At 37.9% G+C, this 23626-nt stretch overlaps 1 protein-coding gene across 10 annotated transcripts in view; it reads right to left on the bottom strand.

Annotated features, from left to right (window-relative positions):
- The window catches only part of mark3b (MAP/microtubule affinity-regulating kinase 3b), a gene marked incomplete at its 5' end in the record, with an annotated part of 94306 nt that overhangs the window by 39257 nt on the left and 31423 nt on the right, over positions 1-23626 (bottom strand). For all 10 annotated transcript variants that reach the window (XR_013817603.1, XR_013817604.1, XM_079830723.1 and 7 more), the window contains one exon: positions 6346-6394. Coding sequence is in view for 8 of the 10 variants with exons in the window: in XM_079830723.1 (XP_079686849.1) it covers positions 6346-6394 (49 nt within the window). The remainder of the gene's footprint in view (positions 1-6345; positions 6395-23626) is intronic.

Raw genomic sequence — 23626 nt, 5'->3', positions numbered from 1 at the left:
ATATGATAGGAAAATATCTAAAAATAATGCTATTATCAACACTTACTAACTCGTTCATCTCGACACCTGTAATGGTACATTGCATGTGTTACAAAGTTGGTAGAATAATGATGAAGACGGACTCGGCGTGACTGAGACTCTTGTTTATTCAGAACTCTCAGATACACACAAAATAAACTCGCACTGCCAGCCCTCTCATAACTCAGTAGTTACCAGTGATGCGCGGGTCAATGTATAAACAACCCGCACCCGACCGACGTTTTCAACTAACCCGCCCGCAACTCGGACCGCAAAAAAAAAAGAAGAAAATATTGTACCCGACCCGCTTCCTGACCCGCATTTTTTAAAAGTAGTAAATGCTCATCGTAGCTCATTGGGCCATTGAGAAAATGTTTCAGGCCCTGACGTGGTGCGCTCAGAGGTGCAGCGGCGAGAGCAGGAAGTTCTTGAGGCGGCCCATCATTTTCCATTTCAGCTCCAGATGCATATTATTGATGAACGCGATGTTTATGTTTCGACCCGGCTTGAATAATTCATCAGCCCACATTTGGAAAAGTGTGAAAGCCCTTAGGAGCGCAAACTGTTATTTTTCTGAATGCTGTATGATATAGCCTAGTGTTATGTAATACAGGCTTGATTTATTCATTTATTTCGTTTAATTTTCTTAACAATTAAGATGCTGCATGTGTTTATCCAGTCTAATCGAAGTGTGCGTCTCTCCCCCGACTTTCCCAACAAAAATCCCGCCCCCTCTCAGAAAATACATAAAACTGACTTTAAATGCGTTTAAAAGTAGCCTATTAAAATGGTACAATGGCATTGCTCAGTTCAAGGTTTTGGGAAATCGGGCATTTTGTCCCGCGTCAGCATTTATTCAAAAGTTAATAACGCTCAACATTCAAAAGGTAAATAAGGATTTATTGACGATCCGACCGACCGTGACCCGAATATCATTAAAAATATTTTTGGATGACTCGTAACCGCGGGTAACCGCGGGTGGCCGCGGGCACCCGCTCATTTTGGATCAACCCGCGCATCACTGGTAGTTACTATAAATATCTTTGTTAGCAATCGCTCCGTCTTTGGTACATTAGTGATGTCCAGTTCGCAAACTAATCATTCTTTTGAACCGGTTCTTTTTAGTGAACCGAATCAGTTCACTAAATCGGACTGAATCATTCTAAACGGTTCGCGTCTCCAGTCAGCGCTGATCCATAATTTACTAAAGTTACTAACTTTCTGACATGAGTGACAGTCCCTCCGGCTAGAAATAAACTAATAACCTGAAGTATATCCTAGTAACTACAACAGTTCACTGAACTGAGACTGACAGAACTGATGAGAAGTGAACTCAGCAGGTCCATCCGTCTCTCTGGCAGCAGGTCGTGCGTCGTAGACCTCGTTAAACCACGCCCCCTCCGCTCATTTCAAATGCAAAGATGTCAGCCAATCACAACAGTGGGCGTTTTTACTGAAGTCTCACAGTAGACACGCCTCTTGAAACAGGGCATTCAGCCAGAGGGCAAACATCAGTATAGAAAAAATGCTTTTATTTCTACATTATGACATTTTATGATGTAAAAATCATACGAACAATATAAGTACACCTCAGGAAACATTATAAAATAATAGAAAAATGCCATGCCATGGGACCTTTAAATATTCATTTTGTCTGCATCCATTGCGTCCATCGCATTTCGCACCGTTTTACTTCCTTTTCCAGGTCAGAACGTCTTGGGCTGTTTCGCCAGTAAATAGCATCTTTTTAGCTTTTAAAAGATGATGTAAGCAGGTTGTCAAAAAAAATCGGATATAGTCACCAAATCAGAATTGTGCATCAAGACCTGCAGTGTAAATGCGGCCAAAGTGGCTAAGTGGAGTTATTTACTTACTTTTTAATTAGTCTTCCCAATAACATCATCATTGCCTTCATTCAGGGAGATTTGAAAATGCCCCCCAAAAACAAGAGGCGGGATTTATTGCATGAACCAATCATATCCAATCATTGCCTCCTGTCACGTGACTTTAACCCATTCATTCTCAATTACTCCCAAGCGGCAACCTCCCCCAGTTTCTCTTGAAGCCAATACGGAAGTGACTTAAACTGCAATTCATCGACTGGCCACTAGGGACAGGCTCCAGAAGGGAGTAGAATCTCATTGAGCCCCATGTTAAAATGCCCAACTTTACAGCAGAAAAAAACAGCCTGGTACAAATTGTGGTTTTGGTCTATACGGCTAATTTTGCCCTTCATGACAACTGTGAGGGGGTGAATTTTTTATAATTCATTCATTTACATTAAATAAATCCTTAAAGTTCTGCATAATTAAGGGCGTGGCCACTTTGAGTGACAGGTGGATTGCCGCTTGTCTACTGTCTGTTATTCATCACGCCAGCCACGTCCCGCCTCTTTGACCATTTTCAGTTATCCGGGAGTGACGCCAAGATGGCAACGGCCGACTTTACGCTTCAAAACTTCTCTTCCGAATCCTAGGGGTGACGTCACGTACACTACGTCCATATTTTTTTACAGTCTATGATTACTCCCCATCAAACCCACCACTCACTTTAGTGGGTCTGTTAAAAGTCAGGGGAGGCAAGAGAGACACGGCGTCCCGCCCTAACTTTACCTGCTGTTGGACAGTGCTACTTTATAAAAACGAGTGACTTTTACACTTTTTAATGTCACATTTTGTAATAATGTCACATTTTGTATATATATGTTGCACAGACAAGTCAATTTTAATGCTCTGCCATGATGCTTTAAGCTTGACGTCTGCTAGTCGGTGATCATGGCCTATAGAGGGCGCAACAGGATAAAAAAAATCTTTGAAGTCTGCTTTTACGCTCTGTTTCCAAACTGTTAAAATGACAAATAAATGCATATTCCAAGAGCGCTCCACAAGACATGTTTGATTATACCATGATCTGGATTATATTGTTTAGGTGAATTCACGTTTTACACCCATTCATTCTGCCCATCACACCCACCGCTCACATTAGTAGGTCTGTTAAAAGTCAGTGGGCTCAGGGGAGGGAAGAGAGACACAGCATCCCACTGTGTGAAATGGAGAATGAATGGATTGCCAAATATTTTTTGCGTCATATCAAAGTTTGTATTAATGTAATTCACTTCGTGGCTGGTTGGCTTGGTTCATGACTAATAATTCTTTAATAAAGATTTTTCAGGAATCCCAATGGGAAAATGAATGGAAAAATACCAGGCTGCTGAAAAAGTTAAGCACATCAGTAAATATAAGTGAGTAAACTTTTTCTTACAAAAGCTATCGAATAGCTTCTGAAGACTTGATATATAAGAGGTATGGTCAACTTTTATGGGAGTTTTTCTTTTGGCGCTTGACAGACATGATTGATAGATTACAAGAACTGCATAACGATTCTTCAAATATGTCTACAGAAATTTTCCAACTGACCAAAAATAACATCATGCAGGTTGGGAACAACACAAGGGCGAGTACTTTCATTTAGCTCTGCCCTGATTGTGCCAGGCTCCGCGTTTGACACAACCAGAGCCACATCGACACCACCCACATCCTCTTCTGGCAATCCACTCCACCTTTTTCCCTCATTTACGAGAATAGGAAAAAAGTAGGTCATCTCTGGGGCAGTGATAACGTGTGACCAGACGGCGCACTCTCGACAGGCAGGATGAGACGATGCCCGAGCATGTGCCGCCACAGTCCGTGCTGATAATTGCAAAGGGCATCGCATGTGGAAGCGTTGTCATGACGACCGCTGCATTCCCCAATTCCCGGAAAGATGCTCTACATTCAGTGAAATAATGACTGCAGATGAAAGAGGGGCTAGTGAGGAGAAAGGCTGTCTTTGAGAGACAGAGGTTACGTGAGGAGGCTGGCAGAGGTAAAATCTGAATGAAGGAGAAAGGTTAGGAAGTGTGTGGGCCGTAGCTGGGAGTTAACAATTACCTTCCCTCCTACTCGCTGGTAACACGTTATCTTCACGACGATGCATCAAACACTTTCACTGGCTCAGCCATTCATACTGTATGTGAAACATGCATAATGTACCAATGGAACAGACACGCATAACGCAACATTACTGTGCATTACACAGTACAGACATACCAAAAACAATCGCGCTGGGAATCGGATTCATTTTAGCAGATCAGTTCGTTTGGATGTTCGTTTCAGTGAAGTGGTTGAAAGAATCTATTTGTACTGGAACAATCCCAGGAGTCTTTTTAGCAGGTTCCCTATTAGCATTATGTTTAAATCCAAAATATTGCCAAATTGGCACTATAACATTTGACTTTGAAACCAAACCCCGCCATTGTCGTGTCAGTTAGCGCGCCTGTGCTGCGACTCTCGTTTGGCTCACGCTGAATTGAGCAGATTGCCTAGAAATCTAGACGTCTAATTTGCAGCCAGGGCGTCTAGCAACTCTCCGTTGGCTAGCGAGCTGGAAAAACCAAACTCTAGTCAAGCCAATCACATCGTGTATAGAGTCGGTGGGCGGGCTTAACTTAATGACGGCAGAGTTGCGGCGGTTGCTAATTGAAAACAAAGCAGCTGGTGAACAGCGGCCTTTCGAATCGGCTTTGGCCGTGACACTGGAAGACTTGGAGTTAAGCTTTTCTTTGAGAAAAGAACAAAGAACGGCACTGAAGTCATTCTTAAGAAAGGAAGATGTGTTTGGAGTTTTGCCGACCGGATACGGCTAAAGTTTAATCTATCAACTAGCTCCGCTTCACCTTCTTCGTTGCTCTGGTTGGTTGTAGCGCTATCCTATTGTGTGCAGAGGGAATATGAAAGACAACCGTTTATCCCGCCACTCGGATTGAGCCCTGCCAATGGTGTGTTCCCAGACCCAACATCTTGATGTGGGTCTGGCTTGTCAGGCTATTGAGCAGAGACATTCAGTTTTTAACTGTAGTGTCTGTTCTCTAACTGAACTAAATTATTTGTATTATAATAAAAAAAAATCAAAACGACAGTGGGGGGCAGTGCCGTCACAGAGAAAAAAAGAGTTCCTGCAAACCTCTCATTGGTTTTATAATCCAATAATTTAAATTCCAATAGTTTTATAATTTCCTTTCAAGCACATGCAAACAAGGAAAACTGTAAATGCAAAGTATATTTGTCATCCAATGCAATAACAAATAATTTGGATGAACTCTGAACTGCAAATTTACAAAGTGCAAAGACATCTGATCAACAAACAATTAAATGGTCACAGACTGAACTTAAATGTATATCTACTGTATATTAGGTGGTCAGCGTTTTATAATTAAGCAAATTCCCGCTCTAGAACAGAGGTTTTCAAATCGGGTGCAAGAATTATTCTATTGTCAGCCAAGATTCTGATCTGCATATAGTCCTGCGACAAAATTATTTCTAATTCTAAGTAAAGAAAAGTTATGCAATTAATGTAATAAAAGTAAATATTTTTAGATATTTTAATTTGTATAAAATATAGTGGCAAAAGAAAAGCCACTTCACATATAATTTACATGTTGTCTTTACAATATCGCGCTATCATTCAAAGTCTCTTATGCTCACAAAAGCAATTATTTCATCAATATTTAATGATATCATAATTAAATATTAAACCTGTTATAAAACCTGTGATCTAAGCTGAATTTTCAGCATAATTTCTCCAGTTTACATGATCCTTCAGAAATCATTCTAATATAATGTGCTGCTTAATATTTTGTGGAAACCATGATTGATTCAAGAATCTTTTTTGAATAGAAAGTAAAAAAAAAAAAAAAGAATTTATTTGAAAATTAATTGTCCTGTCAAATGTAAAAGTGACTTTTTAATCAATTTAAATCATCCTTGCTGAATAAAAGTATTGCACCCAACAGCACCCAACAGTTGGTGCTATAAGAGTCAGTCCCTTATACTTAAGTTTCACGTCATCGCTGACCAGTCAGCATTCAGAACTACAACTACACATATTATAATAGGAAACAAGGGTCTCTCATGAACACAAACACCTGCTCATGTCCGGGAATGGCAGATGGGGGTCGCTGAGGGCTGATAAAGGTATTGGGGCGAGAGAGGGGCCACACAGAGATGACATCATGAGACGGGGGGGCATGTGCAGGCCGTCAGATGATAGATGCTCAACAATGGGACACACAGAGGCATACAGGAGTGCTTTTGTGCTGCCGGGAGGAGCCGGTCAGCCGTCTGAATAGGAGCGGTGTGGCGGCTCTGGGAAAAGCAGAGGGAGTTCCTGCACAGGGGATTAGAGAGGCCTCCACTACAGTCTGCTTTGTGTGCCACATTCCCAAACATCTCCACAGAGAGAGAAAGAGTGAGAGAGCTTCTAAAAACAGATTACTCTAGGACAACTTACCAATATTTGGATGATTTAGAATCTTCATTATTCTTACTTCCCTGAAGAGCTGCAAAAGGAGGCAGAAAAAGAACAATTAGAGGATGAGCTAGATTTTTTTTTTTACATTTACAGAAGAAAACATAAGTGGTGTGCAAAACTCACTGTCACAATTCTAGGGTGATGTATTCTAATTTTCAAAAGTTTGGGGGTCTGTAAGATTTTTTGGAAAATGCACTAAAATTATCAAAAGTGAAAATATTTTTATAATAACACACATTTTTTCTATTTCAAATAAATGATGTTCTTTTGCACGTTCTATTCTTAAGATCATTTTGAAAACCTGTTTCCTACATTGATTAAAACAATGTTTCTTGTGAATCAAATCTGCATATTAGAATGATTTCTGAAGGATCATGTGACATTTCACAATTTTACTGTTTTATATTCTTCATTTTCCATACCCATTGTCCACAACCATATTTGAAGCCCCCCTACAACCCCCCCCCCACTCACAATTTTTACCCAATAAAATATTTTAGAGATTGGCATAACTAAAAAGATGTATTTTTTTGTTATAAAAAGTAATATCTTGATTTTTAGTTGTTTTAACATTTTATTTCTTGTTTTGTCTCATTTTAAAGAGACAGTTCACCTAAAAATGGTTACTCACCCTCAAGTTGTTTCATGGACCCGATTGACTCTCATAGTATGAAAAAAATACTATGCAAGTCAGTGGGTGCCGTCAACTGTCTGGTTACCAACATTCTTTAACATATCTTCTTTTGTGTTCAACAGAAGAAAGAAATGGAACAACTTGAGGGTGAGAAAATGATGACAGTTTTCATTTTTGGGTGAACTATCATAAGTCCTCATAAAGCCCCATTGGGAGTTTGTTGAGGCTCCCTGTTTGAACCATTGATCTACAAAGCTTGTGCACCATTCAGAATTGACTGAGAATTCTATTTCTATTCCTGCTCTATCTTTCTCTCTTTATGCTATCACCACATATCTGTTCACTCCAGTCCAGTCTCCTGACTCTTTCACCCACAAAACACGCATCAATTATTTTCAAGAGTCCAGTACGCACGACACTCTGATGCGTGCAGTCACATACAAAAAAACTGAAAGCATGAGAAAGAGCGATCATAGGTACAAAATGTTTTGTGTCCATTTCACAGAGTTCAATAGTCAGTAGTCACTGCACAAAAATAAACTACAAAGAATCAATGCACGCTTCCGAGTGCAGGGCTAATTAGGCTCTTAGTCAGCCAGCAATGTTCTAAACCCAGCAATCTATACTAAAGCACTAGTACAAACACTTTTCACATGCTTTCTCATACATCAGAACATGTGGACACAATCTGGCACTCTAGAATAACCTGAGCTGACATCAAAGTGGACGTTTGTGGCCGTTGAACCCTAACCCTGTAGTACAGTAGCCGCTCCGAGCGCGGCAGATCTCAATGATGGCATCTCATTTCAACAGGTCAGAGCGTAAAAGACTAAATTTAGCTGTATGCACAGCCTGTGACTTTAAGCATGAAAAGTGGTTCACAATCTGTTCGTACAGCCTGCTGAATCTACATCACCACAGCAAAAGAAATCAGATTTTACCCAAATATGCAGTGAATGTGATGAGACAAAAAATAAATAAAAGGCAATATAACACATCTATAACATTTGATGGCTGCTCTCAAAACAGCCATACAGAAAAATTAGTGTGATACAATTCATGTGCCGGTTCTTGATATGAATCAGCCAAAAGATTCACGAGTTATTGGTTTGAATCAGCCTGACGAATACTTTCCCCATATCCATTAGAGCAGTAATGAATTGTCCAAAGTTACAAACTTATGAGTTATCATTTGAAAACCCTCCCCTGAATTAACTGCACAAATCTGCCAAAATGCTAAATCTCCAGAACTTTTCAGTTTGAGTCAGTATGACTCTTTCACTAAATTATCAGAGTGGTCGGGAATCAGTCGAAAAGACTCACAAACGTATCAGTTTCTGTTTTAATCAGTCTGAGAAAACCATCACTGAACGAACTCCCTGAATCCATTACTGAATGAACAAATCAGCCAAAAAGACTCAAACACTTATGAGTTATGGTTTGATTCAGTTTGATTAACCCTTTGCTGAATTAAAGGAATAGTTCTCTCAAAAAATTGATATTATCCAATAATTGACTCACCCTCAAGCCATCCTAGGTGTATATGACTTTCCTCTTTCAGCCGAATGCAACTGGAGTTATATTAAATATCCTATATTTGCTTCTGTTTGTTATAATTGTAAATTTATCAATTCAAATACAGATATTCTGGTCTATATTTCCTCCCTGAACTATCCTGCATCTCTCTCATTGGCTGTAGGTCATCGCCGATGAAATTTTCAGTCAGAACACATTTCACACAGCAGGATTTAGAATCGCAGACAGACAAGTTCAGATATTTAGTATGCCAAATATTTCATAGGCGTCTGCAACTCATTGGCAATTCTCTTGGATTGCGTCTTTGATAAATCACACTGCGTGATTGTCACTCACATGAATTTGCCATTTTGAGCACTTGATTTGTCGGCGGTTTCGCAAAACCTGTCGTCAAGTGAAAATCGGGGCTAAAATCATGCAGTGTAAATTCGGCATTTGGTGAAAATTGACAAGCGCGGAAGCGATAGACCAAACAAAGACCAAAACCAAATGCCAGTCACGAATTAGAAGTCTAAAACAAGAAGTTTTCAAGGAAAAATTACAGATGATTTTGATATACGAGAGGAGGAGCAACGTCCTACCTCATACGTCAGGTCAGAGGTCACTCTTCCGCCGGAACTCGTCTCTCTCGTGAACGCACGTACGGCCGTTGCCGGAAGCCAGTGATTATAGTTTATAAAGTTTTAAATGTGGATAATTTTCTTCCATAAACTTTGCTTCAGAAGGCCTTTATTGACCCACTGGAGCCATATGGATTACTTTTATAATGGATGGATGAGCTTTTTGGAGTTCTATTCAATGTTATTAGAAAGTTTGTTTGGCTGACAGAAGAAAGTCATACACACCTAGGACGGTTTGAGGGTGAATAAATTATAGAATATTTTTAAAATGTTGGGTGAACTATTCCTTTGACAAATGATTCGTAAAGATTCCCTAACTCATCAGTTTATCTTTGAATTGGACTATACATTTCACTTAATACATAATACATTTTTTCTGACTCAAAATAAAACAAGAATTCTTTCTTGAATTCTATTTAAGATGTGTGAACAGAATTAATACTGGTTAAGACTGATTAAGACTGGTTGTTCATATGACAATATTGAAATATTTAATTACATAAAAAAAATAAAAACAACTAAATCTTTAAAACACATTAAAGTAGCAAAAAAAACGGCACACAAAAATAATACTGTTTTTATATTATGTAAATTGTATTGTATATTTATATGCAAAATTTCGTAGGAAACACCCAAAGCATAAAAACAAGCACAGGCAGCAACAGCTGAAAACTACTCAACTACAAAACACCACCCGCTGGTTCCATGATAATCGGCCCTGATAACACGCTGATGGTGTTTAAACTGGCACAACAGATTACCAAGATCACGGTCTGGGGCTTTTCCTTATGACTTGCAGAAAGCGAGATGCTGGGAGCACATGTTGTAGAAAAGACCGCACAGCAGTAGTTTCAGCCCGCAGCCACAAATTACTGAACGCTAATTAAAGAGAGCGAGGTCTCCACTAATGAGCGGAAGCCATCCAGACGTAGATGGGCATGGCGTCTAGAACAAAGCTGCTCGGAGGTGGAACATCAGCTGTTTAACATCATCTGCGGATTGTAAGTGATGAGTCATCAGTAGTATCGGCGATGGGAATGACAAACTGTGGACGGCCACCCAGAGCTTCCTGTTTAGATGTCAACACAGCACATTGCTGGGAGTGTAAAACAAACACTCATCACTGACGCATTTAGGTGGTTAGGAGAAAAATATGAAATAAGAATCATTACATAAAGTAAAAATGAACTGATCATTTCAATTATTCATTGCATTATTTTTTGAAATCCTAAAAAGTGATAAAAAAAGTTTGGATCATGCGACTGAATTAGTTCAAAATACAGTCTCACAAAAAAAGAACTTAAACAATTACAAATTAATGCTAGTATATGTTATGATCTACTTAAATATAGTAAAATGTAATAAACCAATAACAATTGTTAAATAAATAAATAAATAAATAAATCAAATTTAGCGTATGTGTAGTATCAATCATATCAGACTAGAAGATAACATTTTTTTCAATGAATAAGGACTTAAATTTCAACTTATGAAAATAATAAAACTTAATAAAAATAAAATAATAACTAAAGTGTATGTTTAGTATCAAATGGAACAGACTAGAATAATATTTTGTTTCCAATGAATAATTACTTCAATTTTTACTTATGGGTTTACATTATCTTAACAAGCAAAGCAATTCAACATTACATTAAATAAAATATTTGGGCAAAAGACTATCACAAATGTTTTATGTTTATTGAACACAATATACATTGATATATAGACTGAACATACTTAGGTTCGGTGTAAGCACTGAAAACGTTGAGGTACCATCGTAATTATTTTGTGCGGGTGTGAACGGCATGGCAACGTACAGCACAAAGTACCTCAAAAAACTCTTAACGTAATGCATAAATGCGTGTAACTAATGTAAATCAAGCAAGCCATATGCATAGGCCAGGAAGCAGAGGCGGACAGTACTTAAGCATTTTTACTTTCTACTCCAGTACATTTTTCAAGTATATATTTTATCAGTGTTTTTCTTTTTATTTCATTACATTCCAAAGCATAATTTATGATGTCATACTTTTTACTGCACTACATTTCATAAAAAAAAGTTGTTGTTTTTTTACCTTGAATACTTAATTACATAAAAAAATAGTACTTTCTTACTTGTACTCAAGTACAATTTTAATTACTTTTACTTGAGTAAAAGTATACAATACTACATTTTTTTATGTAATTAAGTATTAAATGATATTCAATATGAAACATAGTGCAGTAAAAAGTGTTTTGGAAGGCTGAGAAGTAAAAGTTCTCCAAAGAAGAACACTGATAAAGTACATATACTTGAAAAATAAAATTACATGGAAAGTAAAAATACTTAAGTACTGTCCGCCTCTGCCAGGAAGTGTTTGCGAAATAACACATTAGCGGACCGGAGGGAATAATATGGATTTTTTCCAGAAAACTTCTAAATTCAAGCACTTTCAAGGACCTGTATCTATGTATGTTTATTTTCAAAAACTTTCCATGACCTTTAATTTTTTTTTCTTCAGATTCACAAACTTTCAAGGATTTCAAGGACCCAAGGGAACCCTGTAATAAGCAGTAATTAAGATTTTATTGAGGCAAAAACTATAGTTAATAGTGAGAATTGGACCCCAATCTAAAGTATGACCGCAGAATGCTTTGTTTACAACATAACTTAAATTTTCATCGGTTCCTCACATCATATGACTTCAGAATCTACAGATTTCTATGATGCATCATTTTTGAAACATGAAAGCTTTAGTCCCCATTGTAAATCACATGGGGGGGAAATGACCAGTAGGTTTGGAATGAGATGGTGACAATCTAACCATCAACTTTATCAATTTCTAGGTGGACTGAATATTCTCCTGTAAATAACACATGGTGTAGATGCCATGCTCTTCAACATCAAGTGCTTGATGCTGGGTGTGTAGGTGTGGAGTAGCAGCGAGACTGACTGCCGAGAAAAGCTTTCACTACCAAACATGCATGCACTTTTGTAAATGGATGCAATCTTGTCTGTAACTACACGCAGTCAGCACAGTATTTTTGATAAGTGCTCCCATGCATGTGCGTTGCCCTGCACATGTTCATTATTGTGGCATTAAAGGACAACTGCAGCATGCACTTTGGTCCATATGCACATCTTTCTAAAATGTGGTTCACATGCCCTGAGGTAGCAGCTACTTCCTGTGTTTCACAATGAATACTCTCAATGGTGTTCTGTGGGAAAAAAACAACAGCACTGCTGAATAATTCACAAGAGTTTCACAAAGTGATGACGCTCCTCTTTGCAATCGTTGAAGACCCTTAGTTCTACGCCTGGGAAAATAAGGTTGCATGAACGTTGTCAAGTCATCAGACACAGTCATGAGGAGGCAGAATGAGTCAGGTTGGTAGTATGTTAAGGGCAAATTACTTTTTGATCATTGGTTGATGCTCTCTGGGAATCTCAGGAGTAACCAAAATGTAACCATAACCAAAAGACTTAACTCACTCAGGTCAGGCTCACTTCTCATGATCCAATTGATTTTACTCAGTACACTGAAAGAATTTGGTGCAGGATTCACTTTGAAAGTGTTTTCACTGCTTTTGATAGAAAATTATAACTAATAAATAAAGAAACTGCAAGTAACACATTGAATTAAGCATTTCATTTTGAAGTATAAAGCCTAATATGGCATTTTCTTGTCAAATGTAGTCTGCTAATCTTTGTTTTATTAACAACTTTAAGAAAGACTGAAATAATATTTTCTTGTATATTTGTTTTAAAAAATATTGATATGCATCAATACTGAAATATCTGAAACCGTTCCAATACTGCTTTTCTGCAGTACCGATACCAGCTGCGCGCTCTTATTATCTCTTCTCTCCGACGTTCAATTGACACACACCCGCCTCGCACTCACTCGTCTCATTCGCTCTGGTTAAATCGTGCTTGTATTGCGCTTAATTTTACTAATTCCCGCAGGTTTCACACTCACACCAGAAGCGCTTGCACCACTGATCTATATCAGTGGCGCTCTCATAAAGACGCCTCTCAAGCTTGCAAGTACCAAACTGACTTATTTTTCGTGGCTTATTTATAGTTTTTACGTGACGTCACACGCTTAGGAACGCCCACCTGGAGGGCAAAACAAGGCTTTCCTCCATTGCCCGCCAGTCATTTTTACCAGGTTTGTAGTCAGTATTAATGCAGTAAGACAGTGATATTAAAACACCAAATTCAATATACACCTTATTGGTGTAGCATACTTTGTACAGGAAAGCAGATGAACACAGAATATTAATGCAACATGAGGTTTCTCGTTCAGTGTATTTTTCCCATCGAAAACCATTATAAAGAAAACGCGTTTCGTTCATATTCTTGGCTCATCTACTCGCCTCTATATAGTATGCATCATGAAAAAGGTGTAAACTGAATTTGATCTTTTAATAAATCACTTTTTTAGTACATTAAGGCACTTTAAGGCTCGGTTGCACTAATAAGGATTCTTTAGCCAGTCGTCACTTCACCCTCCGTCTGCTGTTTGATCAGCTCTATAATTCTAACGGTTTTACTGCGTAATTTATAGGTGTTTAAAAAGAAGTAGTCAAACAACTCGATTTAAAATAAAACCCATATCAGCAAATCCTAGATTAGCGTTAAACTTTGCTTAATTGAATCGTTATTAGTGCAACTCACCCTATAGTGTTTTTCACGTTAAGCGTTTTAAAAACGTCCCGCTGTTTTTAGTGATTGAAATACTGCAGCAGGTGCTGTATATGGATCATAAGTGCCTAAAACGTGCATCTTGTTCACATATTTTAGTTTTAAGATTGAAATTTGACAGGCTTGTGCTGCAGTTCTATGGAGTTCTATGGCGGTTTTGCGGAGCGCAACACTCACGTGACTGAAAACTATGAATTGCACTCAAACAGTCAAATGCAAACAAAATTATGCCAAATGCCTGTATTGCGGAGTATTCAAATAAATATAGTCAGTTTGGGAATGTAAATAGTTGAGAGAAATTGCATGTTGTGTAACAGTATATTGGATCCGTGCACAAACTCTTAAAGTGATAGCAGCCTAATAAAACTGCTTCTGTCTGTCATGTTAATCAAAGAACAAGAGATGAAGAAAGAAATCACTCACTATTTTGACGTCTTTCCACGGTTGAAACACTGCATGACATAGGATACGTTTCAGTAAGTTGTAATGTATCCTCAACATACCATCAGATATTAATTAATGTTTATTCTTTAGGAAGAGATGATCGCGTTCACTCGCGTGCCGTGCCGCAGCTTGAACTGACGCACCTATACAGTGATCAGTCACAACGGCGTCAAAACGGCATTTATCGTTTGAATTTCGTGATAAAATGCACTGAATACTTAATATGTTCGTGTGGGAACTGGGATTGAAGTGTGTTCCGCGCTTAAAACAAGTCGACTGTGAACTGTTAAAGATTGCATTCGAACAGTTCGGTACACACGTGCACCTGTACCAAAATGGTTTCGGTACGGTACGAATACGTGTACCGTTACACCCCTACTATATAGTACTAAAACTGGGTCTTTGGCTAGTAATCATAGGGGAACCACTTTAGATGCTGTATATCACCAAATCTTGGTGCTTCAGTGGTTCTTCAGCGGTTCTTCATCGGTTCTATGACCGAGGTGCTATATAGCACCGCTACCGTATACAGAACCTGTTAAGCCCCTGTATGGTTCTTCAGCGGTTCTTTGGGGTGGTTAAGGTGCTACACACTCTAAAAAAAAAGGTTCTATTTGGCACCAAAAATGGTTCTTGGTTCGTAATCATAGGGGAACCTTTTTAGTGCTATATAGCACCAATTTTGGTGCTTCAGTGGTTCTTCAGCAGTTCTTTAGAGGTTCTTCCGCTGAAGAACCACTGAAGCACCAAAATTGGTGCTATATAGCACTAAAAAAGGTTCCCCTACGATTACGAGCCAAGAACCATTTTTGGGGCCATATAGAACCTTTTTTTTTTAATAGTGTATAGCACCACTGCCATACAAAGAACCTGTAAAGCTCCTTTAAAAGGTTCTTTAAGAGCCAAAGAACCACTGTTGGTGCTGTTTAGCACCATTTTTGTTGAAGACATAAAATGTGAAATGGCACCTCTTATAGGTTCTACATAGCACCATTTGACAAAGGTGCTGCAGAGAACCTTTAAAAGATATGGTGCTATATAGCACCAAAAGTGGTTCCCTGATCACGCGCCAAGAACCACTTTAAGTGCTATGTAGCAACATTTTTTTTTAGAGTGTAGAATGGGAAACCACAGAAAACATCTCATCTCAGAGCTTCTCAAGTGACAGGAAGAGGTTTTTGTCTGCACTGTTCTATTCACTTAAAAGCCAAACAGATTTGCATAATCAGGTTGAGCATTAAATGTAGGCCTGTCAATTGAATACACTAGTGCAATGAATTATAAAATAATATTCGTAAGGAATTTTCCTTCCATCAGAGCAACTGAAGTACTTGAATGAATCACCTGAGCAGTAAATGCCATGTGACTAATCACTCTGGAGACGCAGAAAATGACATGATGACAAACTTGATTGGCTGATGGAACGTGCACAATAATAAACTCCTCGCTAACAACTATACTGAGCTGTGACTTCAAAGACCGCAGACAGGGAGATGACAAGCCCAATTCATGTTTTTAGTTCCAACAAAGAATCAGTCACTGGTAAACATCTAAAATAATATAATGAGATATTAGCTTGCAAAAATAAGCTATTTTTGGCCTGGAAGATTTCTCCAGAGTACAATTTGAGGTTAAAAATACATATATCATTTAAAAGTTTGGGCTCTGTAAGATTTTTTGTAGAAGTCTCTTGCTATTCGATCATAAACACTGTAAAAACAGAAATGTTTAAATGTTCTATTTGAATATATTTTAAAAAGTAATTTATATCTTTGGTGGCAATACTACATTTTTCAGTAGCTCGTCCAGACTTCAGTGTCACATGATCCTTCAGAAATCATTCTAATAAGCTGATTTGATCCTAAAGAAACAGTTCTTATTATCAAAGTTACTATTTTTGTGAAACTGATAAATTTTTTCAGGATTCTTTGTTGAATAGAAAGTTTAAAAGAACAGCATTTGTTTGAAATATAAATCTTTCGCAGCATTCTAAATGTTTTTACTGTTATTTATGATCAATTTAATGCATCCTTGCTGAATAAAAGTACTAATTCCGTTCAAAAAAAACATTCCTACTGAGCCCAAACTTTTGAACGGTAGGGTTTTTGAAGCATAATTATACGTTTTGGAAACGACGGTTTTAGTTATCGCAGACTATCAAGTGATAAAGGATGCTGTGATGATGGGCCTGTGAAGGAAAAGCAAAAATGCAAGCTAATTTCCTGAGGTTAGTAAAATAGCCCCGCCCACCACTGTACAAACACAAATCGCACGCTGGTCACTCTGGATAGCAGTAGGCAACTGGCAGTGGAGAAACAGGAAACACTTCAGCAGTCCCTCAACAATCACCCCACACTCCCCTCCTCTCTCAGCACATCTCATAAACAGGAAGTCGCTCACAGAGATGTAGTCATTTGTACCAACCTAAAAAGAGTCCACAGTGCACTGCACACACAGTTTTTACCAATACAAATACACAGCTGCTGTGGTAATATAGAGGAGCGGTTCACATGGCAACTCAGGTATAAATTATGAACTACATAGACACGATGATAAATAATGGAAATAATTCGATTGAACAGGAAATATCTGTAATTTCAGTAGTTTCAAGCACCCTGCAGCCAGTTATTCGCATTATGTGAGTAGGGATGCTCATGTTAACCGACAGTAAGAATCAGTTAAGGGTGGGTGATATACTGGTAGACAAGATTAACCGGTGGAAATGTGTCAACCAGCAGAGATTGTGGACTATCGTCTCTATGGCGGTTATACTCACGTGACGTTGCGGTGCAATGTAGTCACAAAAGCTTATCGTTTGCATGTGTTTTTAAGTATTACAGATTAAAAACAAGTGATTTTAAGTGGTTTAAGTGCAGAAAGTGCAAAAATGAAGCCTCTGCTTATAAAGCGTGCGAGAACTGAACTGGGAAGACACATATTTAATACATATAACGGTTAAACACACATATTTATGTGTCAAAGTGACATGTATTTGCAAGTAAACATTACGTAGCAAGTAGTCATTTGTCTTAAAGGGATAGGTCACCCAGAAATGAAAATTAGCCCATGATTGAATCACCCTCAAGTAGAGATGCTCCGATCAGTATTTTTGGGGCCGATCACCGATTACCAAGATCATGATCTGCCGATTACCGATCACTGCCGATCACAGAATGGCAGGGGAATGGGAATCTTTTATCTATAATCTTGCAGAGTTTGCACCATTTGTAGAAATGAAACTAACTCTAAATTAACTGTATTGAGAAAAAAAACTGTAGAAATAGGCTAGAGTCAAGATCTTGAAGAACCACCAAGTGTTTATTTTAGAAAATGAGATAACTTAAGGCTACTGTAGGCCTTCTTTCCCAAATAAATGTATATAATAAATGTATATAATTATCTCACCTAAATATTTGATCATGCAGTGCATTTTAGTTTTTAAAGACAAATTTTCAGGTAGGTCTAACATTAGTATTAAGTCATCCTAGGTATATAAGACATTCTTCTTTCGGACGAATACAATTTTAATAAACCTCGAAGTTATATTAAAAAATGTCCTGGCTCTTCCAAGCTTTATAATGGCAGTGAATTGTTGTTTCATTTTTGAAGTCCATAAAAGTGCATCTATCCATCATGTAACTGCTACACACGGCTCTGGAGGGTTAAAGGGATAGTTCACCCAAAAACAAAAATTTGATGTTTTTCTGCTTACCCCTAAGGCATCCAAGATGGAGGTGTCTTTGTTTCTTCAGTAGAACACAAATGAAGATTTTTAACTCCAACCGTTGCTGTGTGTCACTCATATAATGCTTGTCAATGGGGTCTAATTCTATTAGAGTAAAAAAAAAATGGACAGACAACTTCAAATTAAACCCCGCGGCTCGTGACGACACATTGATGTCTTAAGACACGAAACGATCGGTTTCTGAGAGAAACCGAACGGTATTTATGCAATTAATTTCACCTCATATCAGACGAACGCTTCAGCTCTGCAGACTGCCATCACTTCCCGTGTGTGAGGTCAAAATTCTGGCCGGTCATAGATATATATACATAGATTCCTCATTAGTGCCTGCGTGGATCATGGCGTGGATCGCTCGAATGAGGAATCTACGTATACATATCTATGACCCGGCCAGAATTTTGTCCTCACACACGGGAAGTGATGGCAGTCTGGAGAGCTGAAGAGTTCGTCTGATATGAGGTGAAATTAATTGCATAAATACCACGGTTGGAGTTAAAAATCTTCATTTGTTTTCTACTAAAGAAACGAAGACACCTACATCTTGGATGCCTTAGGGGTAAGCAGAAAAACATCAAATTTTCGTTTTTAGGTAAACTATCCCTTTAAAGGGTTAGTTCACCCAAAAATGAAAATAATGTCATTTATTTTGGAACCCATGCCGTTCCACACCCGTAAAAAGGAGCGCCAAAGTCACGTGATTTCAGCAGTTTGACACGCGATCTGAATCATGATTCGACTCATTGATTGGATACGCTCCGATGCTTTATGAAGCAGTGTTTTGAAATCGGTTATCACTATATAAGTCGTTATTTTGTTTTTTTTGGCACACGAAAAATATTCTCGTCGCTTTATAATATTAAACCACTGTACTCTACTCACATGAACTGATTTAAATATGTTTTTAGAACATTAATGGATCTTGAGAGTGTAAATTTCATTGCTGCCTATGCAGGCCTCACTGAGCCTTCGGATTTCAACAAAAATATCTAAATTTTTGTTTCAAATATGAACGGAGGTCTTATGGGTGTGGAACCGCATAAGGGTGAGTAATAAATTACATTATTTTTATTTTTGGGTGAACTAACCCTTTAATAAAGGTCTTCTGAAGCGAAGCGTTTGTGTAAGAAAAATATCCATATTTAAAACGTTATAAAGTAAAATATCTAACTAGATCGCCTTACATATTCAACTTACGGAAAAAGTATAACGCCTCTCGCAGTTCAAAATCTGTCGACATTGCACACCAGTTACGTTTTTTTTTTTCGATCTGACGAAAGCTAGATATTTTACTTCATAAAGTTTTAAATATGGATATTTTTCTTACACAAACGTGCCACTTTACTTCAGAAGGCCTTTATTAACCCCCCGGAGCTGTGTGGAGCAGTTATTCGATGGATAGATGCACTTTTATGGACTTCAAAAATGGAACAAAAATTCACAGCCATTATAAAGCTTGGAAGAGCTAGGGCATTTTTAATATAACTCAGATTTTATTTGTCTGAAAGAAGAAATTCGTATTCACCTAGGATGACTTGATGAAATCAAGGGATAATTTTCATTTTTGGGTGAACTAACCCTTTAAGTGAATGTAAACAGTTGAGAAAATTGAGAATATTGGATCGGTGAAGTCGGCCTTAAAGTGACAGCATCCAAATTTACCTGCTGTCATGATTGTTTACTTTATACAATTTAGGTATTTATTATTTCCAGTGCTTGAAGTTTTTCAGGTGGGTCTATTTCATTTGTGTCTTGGTTCTATTGTAGTTTGTTTTCTTTCCCCTTTCTTTATCACTGTTTACTTGTCTTCAGTAAGCTTGAGTTTTTTTAGGCTAGTATTAGTTTTTTGTGATATTGAAAATGGTGACAAGAATTATGAAATTTCAATGGTATCAAAAATTCTGATATCATAAAAACCTTACTTAAAGCAAAAATAACTATATTGTGATATATATCGTTATTGTGAAATAAAATGACTCGTATCGTGATATAAGATTTTGGTCATATCGCCCATCCCTAAACGGTTTAAAACGTTTTTTAAGCCATTTTTCAAACGTTTGCTGCATGGTTAAAAAAATAGCCTAAACATGTAAAATTGCATTTTCGAGAAAGAAAAAATCAGCTAAGTTGCGTATAAGTCGCATTTTATTAATACATTCAGAAATAATGCAAAATACCGGTAAATAAAGCAAAATGTTTACAAAAATGAAACTATGATGAAAAATGAAAAATGAAAAATGATGGCTATTTTAGTTCTCCTCATGCCACAAAAGATTCCAACAATACTGTCCATATACACACACTCACTACATAGAGAATGAATCAAGAGTATGTACAGTGTCAGAACCTATTAAAGGACAGATATTGTACAATAACTCTACACAAGAACAAACACGCAATATTAAAAGGAACATTTCATGCCAAATTAATTTCCCTTGCATTTTTTAAACAAAACAGGGTCCCTTTAAGACAAACAATATATAAAACCCAACTTTGTTTACTTTAATAAGAGGAACCATCTCTCTTTGAACACTATGACTTTATGATCTATCAAAACAGAATGACCCTAAACCGCAATCCGCAACAGGAAGTCAAACTCAATACACACGTGCTACATAACACACAAACATGTGACTCAAACTATATTTCCCACTTTAGTAAACATTCAGCGCTCAAAGCTCATTTATTTCCTTCTCAAGCAGAAAGGAAAAACATCGTCCACCCAATTCGGATGACTTTTGGACATTTAGAAGAGGATAATGTGAAAGTGGGACACACAGATGCATTTAGGTAGAGAAAATAATCCACAGATGAAGGATATGCGGCTTTAAGCGTTCACCGAATCGCCAGGGCGATATTTATTTCCTAAAAGACTTCATTTTCTTTGCCTCCTCTGATAAATCCAGGCTGCCATCATCCAGGTTATTGGGGCAAGTTATAAAGAGCTTCCCATAAAAAGAAAAAAAAAACTGAGTCAAGATTTACCATCACCTGATAATCAAACAGCTTATGGTAATGAGAATTGCATGAAAGGGGACAGTTAAAAAGTAATATAAAACAAGTTTGGGCAGCGCATACAAGTTTGGACACACTAAAGTGCGAGTGAACACAATAGCTGAACATTATAATTACAGAACATTAGAAGATTCGCTCAGAGGGATCTCTCGGCTGGCCTAATTGGACAAGAGCCCACTTTCCCTCACCAGCATGTTAACGTGTTTGTGTCTTTAACTTCCTCCACGGCTCATTTCCCCGCTTAAGGTGCATGCAAACAGCAGTTACCGTTCCTCGTACCGATCCACTTCTGAGAACATGAAACGCTCTCAAATGGCTCATGAAAAGAGATAGAACAAGTCCTTAGAATGCTTGGCGGCAAAAACAGAATGCCTGCTTGGTTGTCATGACATATTCCTGATTACATTTAAGCGTTTCATTAAGTGCCCGTTTTAGGATCTTTTAGAAAACATGAGGCAATAATTATATTGTATATTTTTCTTGAGGAAATGTGAGTGCTGCTTGTTCTGAGTTTTCTTTTTTAATGCACTACCGTTCAAATGTTTGGGGTCGGTAAGATTTGTTCTCTTCTGCTCACCAGGGCTGCATTTATTTGATCAAATTTTCTATTTGAATATATTTTAAAATGTCATTTATTCCTGTGATGCAAAGCTGAACTTTCAGCATCATTACCAGTCTTCATGATCCTTCAGAAGTCATTCTAATTTGCTGCTCAAGAAACATTTCTTGATTGTTAATGTCGAAAACAGTTGTGCTGAGGGATGTCACAATACCAAAATTCTAGTAGTCGGTACAATACCATAAAAATTTACGCTTCTCTGTACCAATTTCGGTACCACAGCAAAAATATTTTTGTTAATTTTATTTAACAATTAAAACAATTTAAAAAAAGAGTTTATTATTTATGATGATGATCATTATAAGTAAAAAATACACATTTAAAGGCTGTATGATTTTTAAAAGTGAAAATTGTTTATAAAAAAGATCAAGTGTAAAATAAGCAGGCCAGGGGTGGGGAATGTTGATCCTGGAGGGCCACTCTCTTGCAGAGTTTAGCTCCAACCCTAATCAAACACACCTGAAGCTAATCAAGGTCTTCAGGATTACGAAGGCTGCGTCCGAAACCGGGGCTGCGTCCGAAAACCTAGTCAGCTGACTCGTTGCCACGCTGCCTTATCAGACAATGGCTTGTAAGGCAGCGTTTGTGCATGAAGGCACCTCACGAAACTAATTTCGGACAGACTTCTTAGGCAGTTTAACCGTTTAATGATCTACAGCAAAATAGAGAGAGCTTTGGTGAAAACTAAACAAATATTTAATTACTACATTAGTAATTTCGCGCTAGAAATGACATCAGAAGTAGAAAATGTTGGTAAAAAAACGTACATTTACACACAAACTGACCAGCAAAAGCAACTTTCGGACGCCATCTTTTTTCCCCCAGCTCAACTGTCACAGAATGGAAAGCACAGGATTGTGGGATATCAAAGGCAGCGAAGGATACATAAATGCTGCCTTCAAAAATCACTCATTAAAAGATGAAGGTATCTCAGGAGACAGGAAGTGAAACTAACATTAGATTCGGACGTGCCTTGGTGCCTTCCTGCCTTGAAATGTGTCCTCCGAAGGCAGCATTTTTACAGGTTTCGGACGATGCCTAAAGTTACAGGCAGGTGAGTGTTTTTTTCAGGGTTGGAGAAAAAATCTGCAAGAGAATGGCCCTCCAGGATCAACGTTCCCCACCCCTGATCTAGCCACACCTAATCATTTCTGTCAATTTCTTTAAGTTGATATTTTGACAGGTTGCCGTGAAGACCTTTGAGTGTCTGTGTTCATGATATGACAGTTTTCTCAAGTGAAACGGGAAGTTTATGCGTTCATGTCCTCATATAGTGACACGGCAGAGGCTAAAAAGACAGCGAGTGTCACACAAATGAAACCACGTGTCTGCGCCATTCATTCACATAGAGACGCAGAACATGCATGAATAATATTTAAATAGTATTTTGCAGTTTAATATTCACAGACACTAGTACATTTTCGGCTACAGTCTGGAGCCCTGCGCTTAGATAAACACGGAAGCGACTGAAAGCAACTGTCTATTAGTGGGTACCCAATAAACTCTTTATTACCGGTACCACAGAAATGCTGGTATCATCACATTTTTAAAATTTCAGTACCGACCTGTTACCGAAGTACCAGTACTTGTGACATCCCTAGTTGTGCCGCTTCATATTTTCGTGGAAGCGGTAATACATTTTTTCAGGATTCTTTTCTGAACAGAAATTTCAAAAGAACAGCATTTATTTCAAACAGGAATCTTTTGTAACATTATAAATGTCACCTTTGATCAATTTAATGCATCTTTGCTAAATAAACGTAATAATTTCTTATCGACCCCAAACTATGTGGCTACTAAGGTGTTGTCGTTTAGAACCCGTTTAGACCACTTCCAGAGTTAGTTGAAAACGCATTAGACGGGATTACTTTCATAGTGTAGAAGATCATGTGGTCGAATGCGTTCGAAAAGCCATAAAAGACCGCCTGCTGACCTAACACATGATCATTATGGGACATTTTGT

This window comes from Gobio gobio (genome assembly GCF_949357685.1).
Source record: "Gobio gobio genome assembly, chromosome: 12".
NCBI classification, from domain to species: domain Eukaryota; kingdom Metazoa; phylum Chordata; class Actinopteri; order Cypriniformes; family Gobionidae; genus Gobio; species Gobio gobio.
Note: the sequence above shows the minus strand (reverse complement) of the source record. Positions and strands in the feature narration are given on the sequence as shown.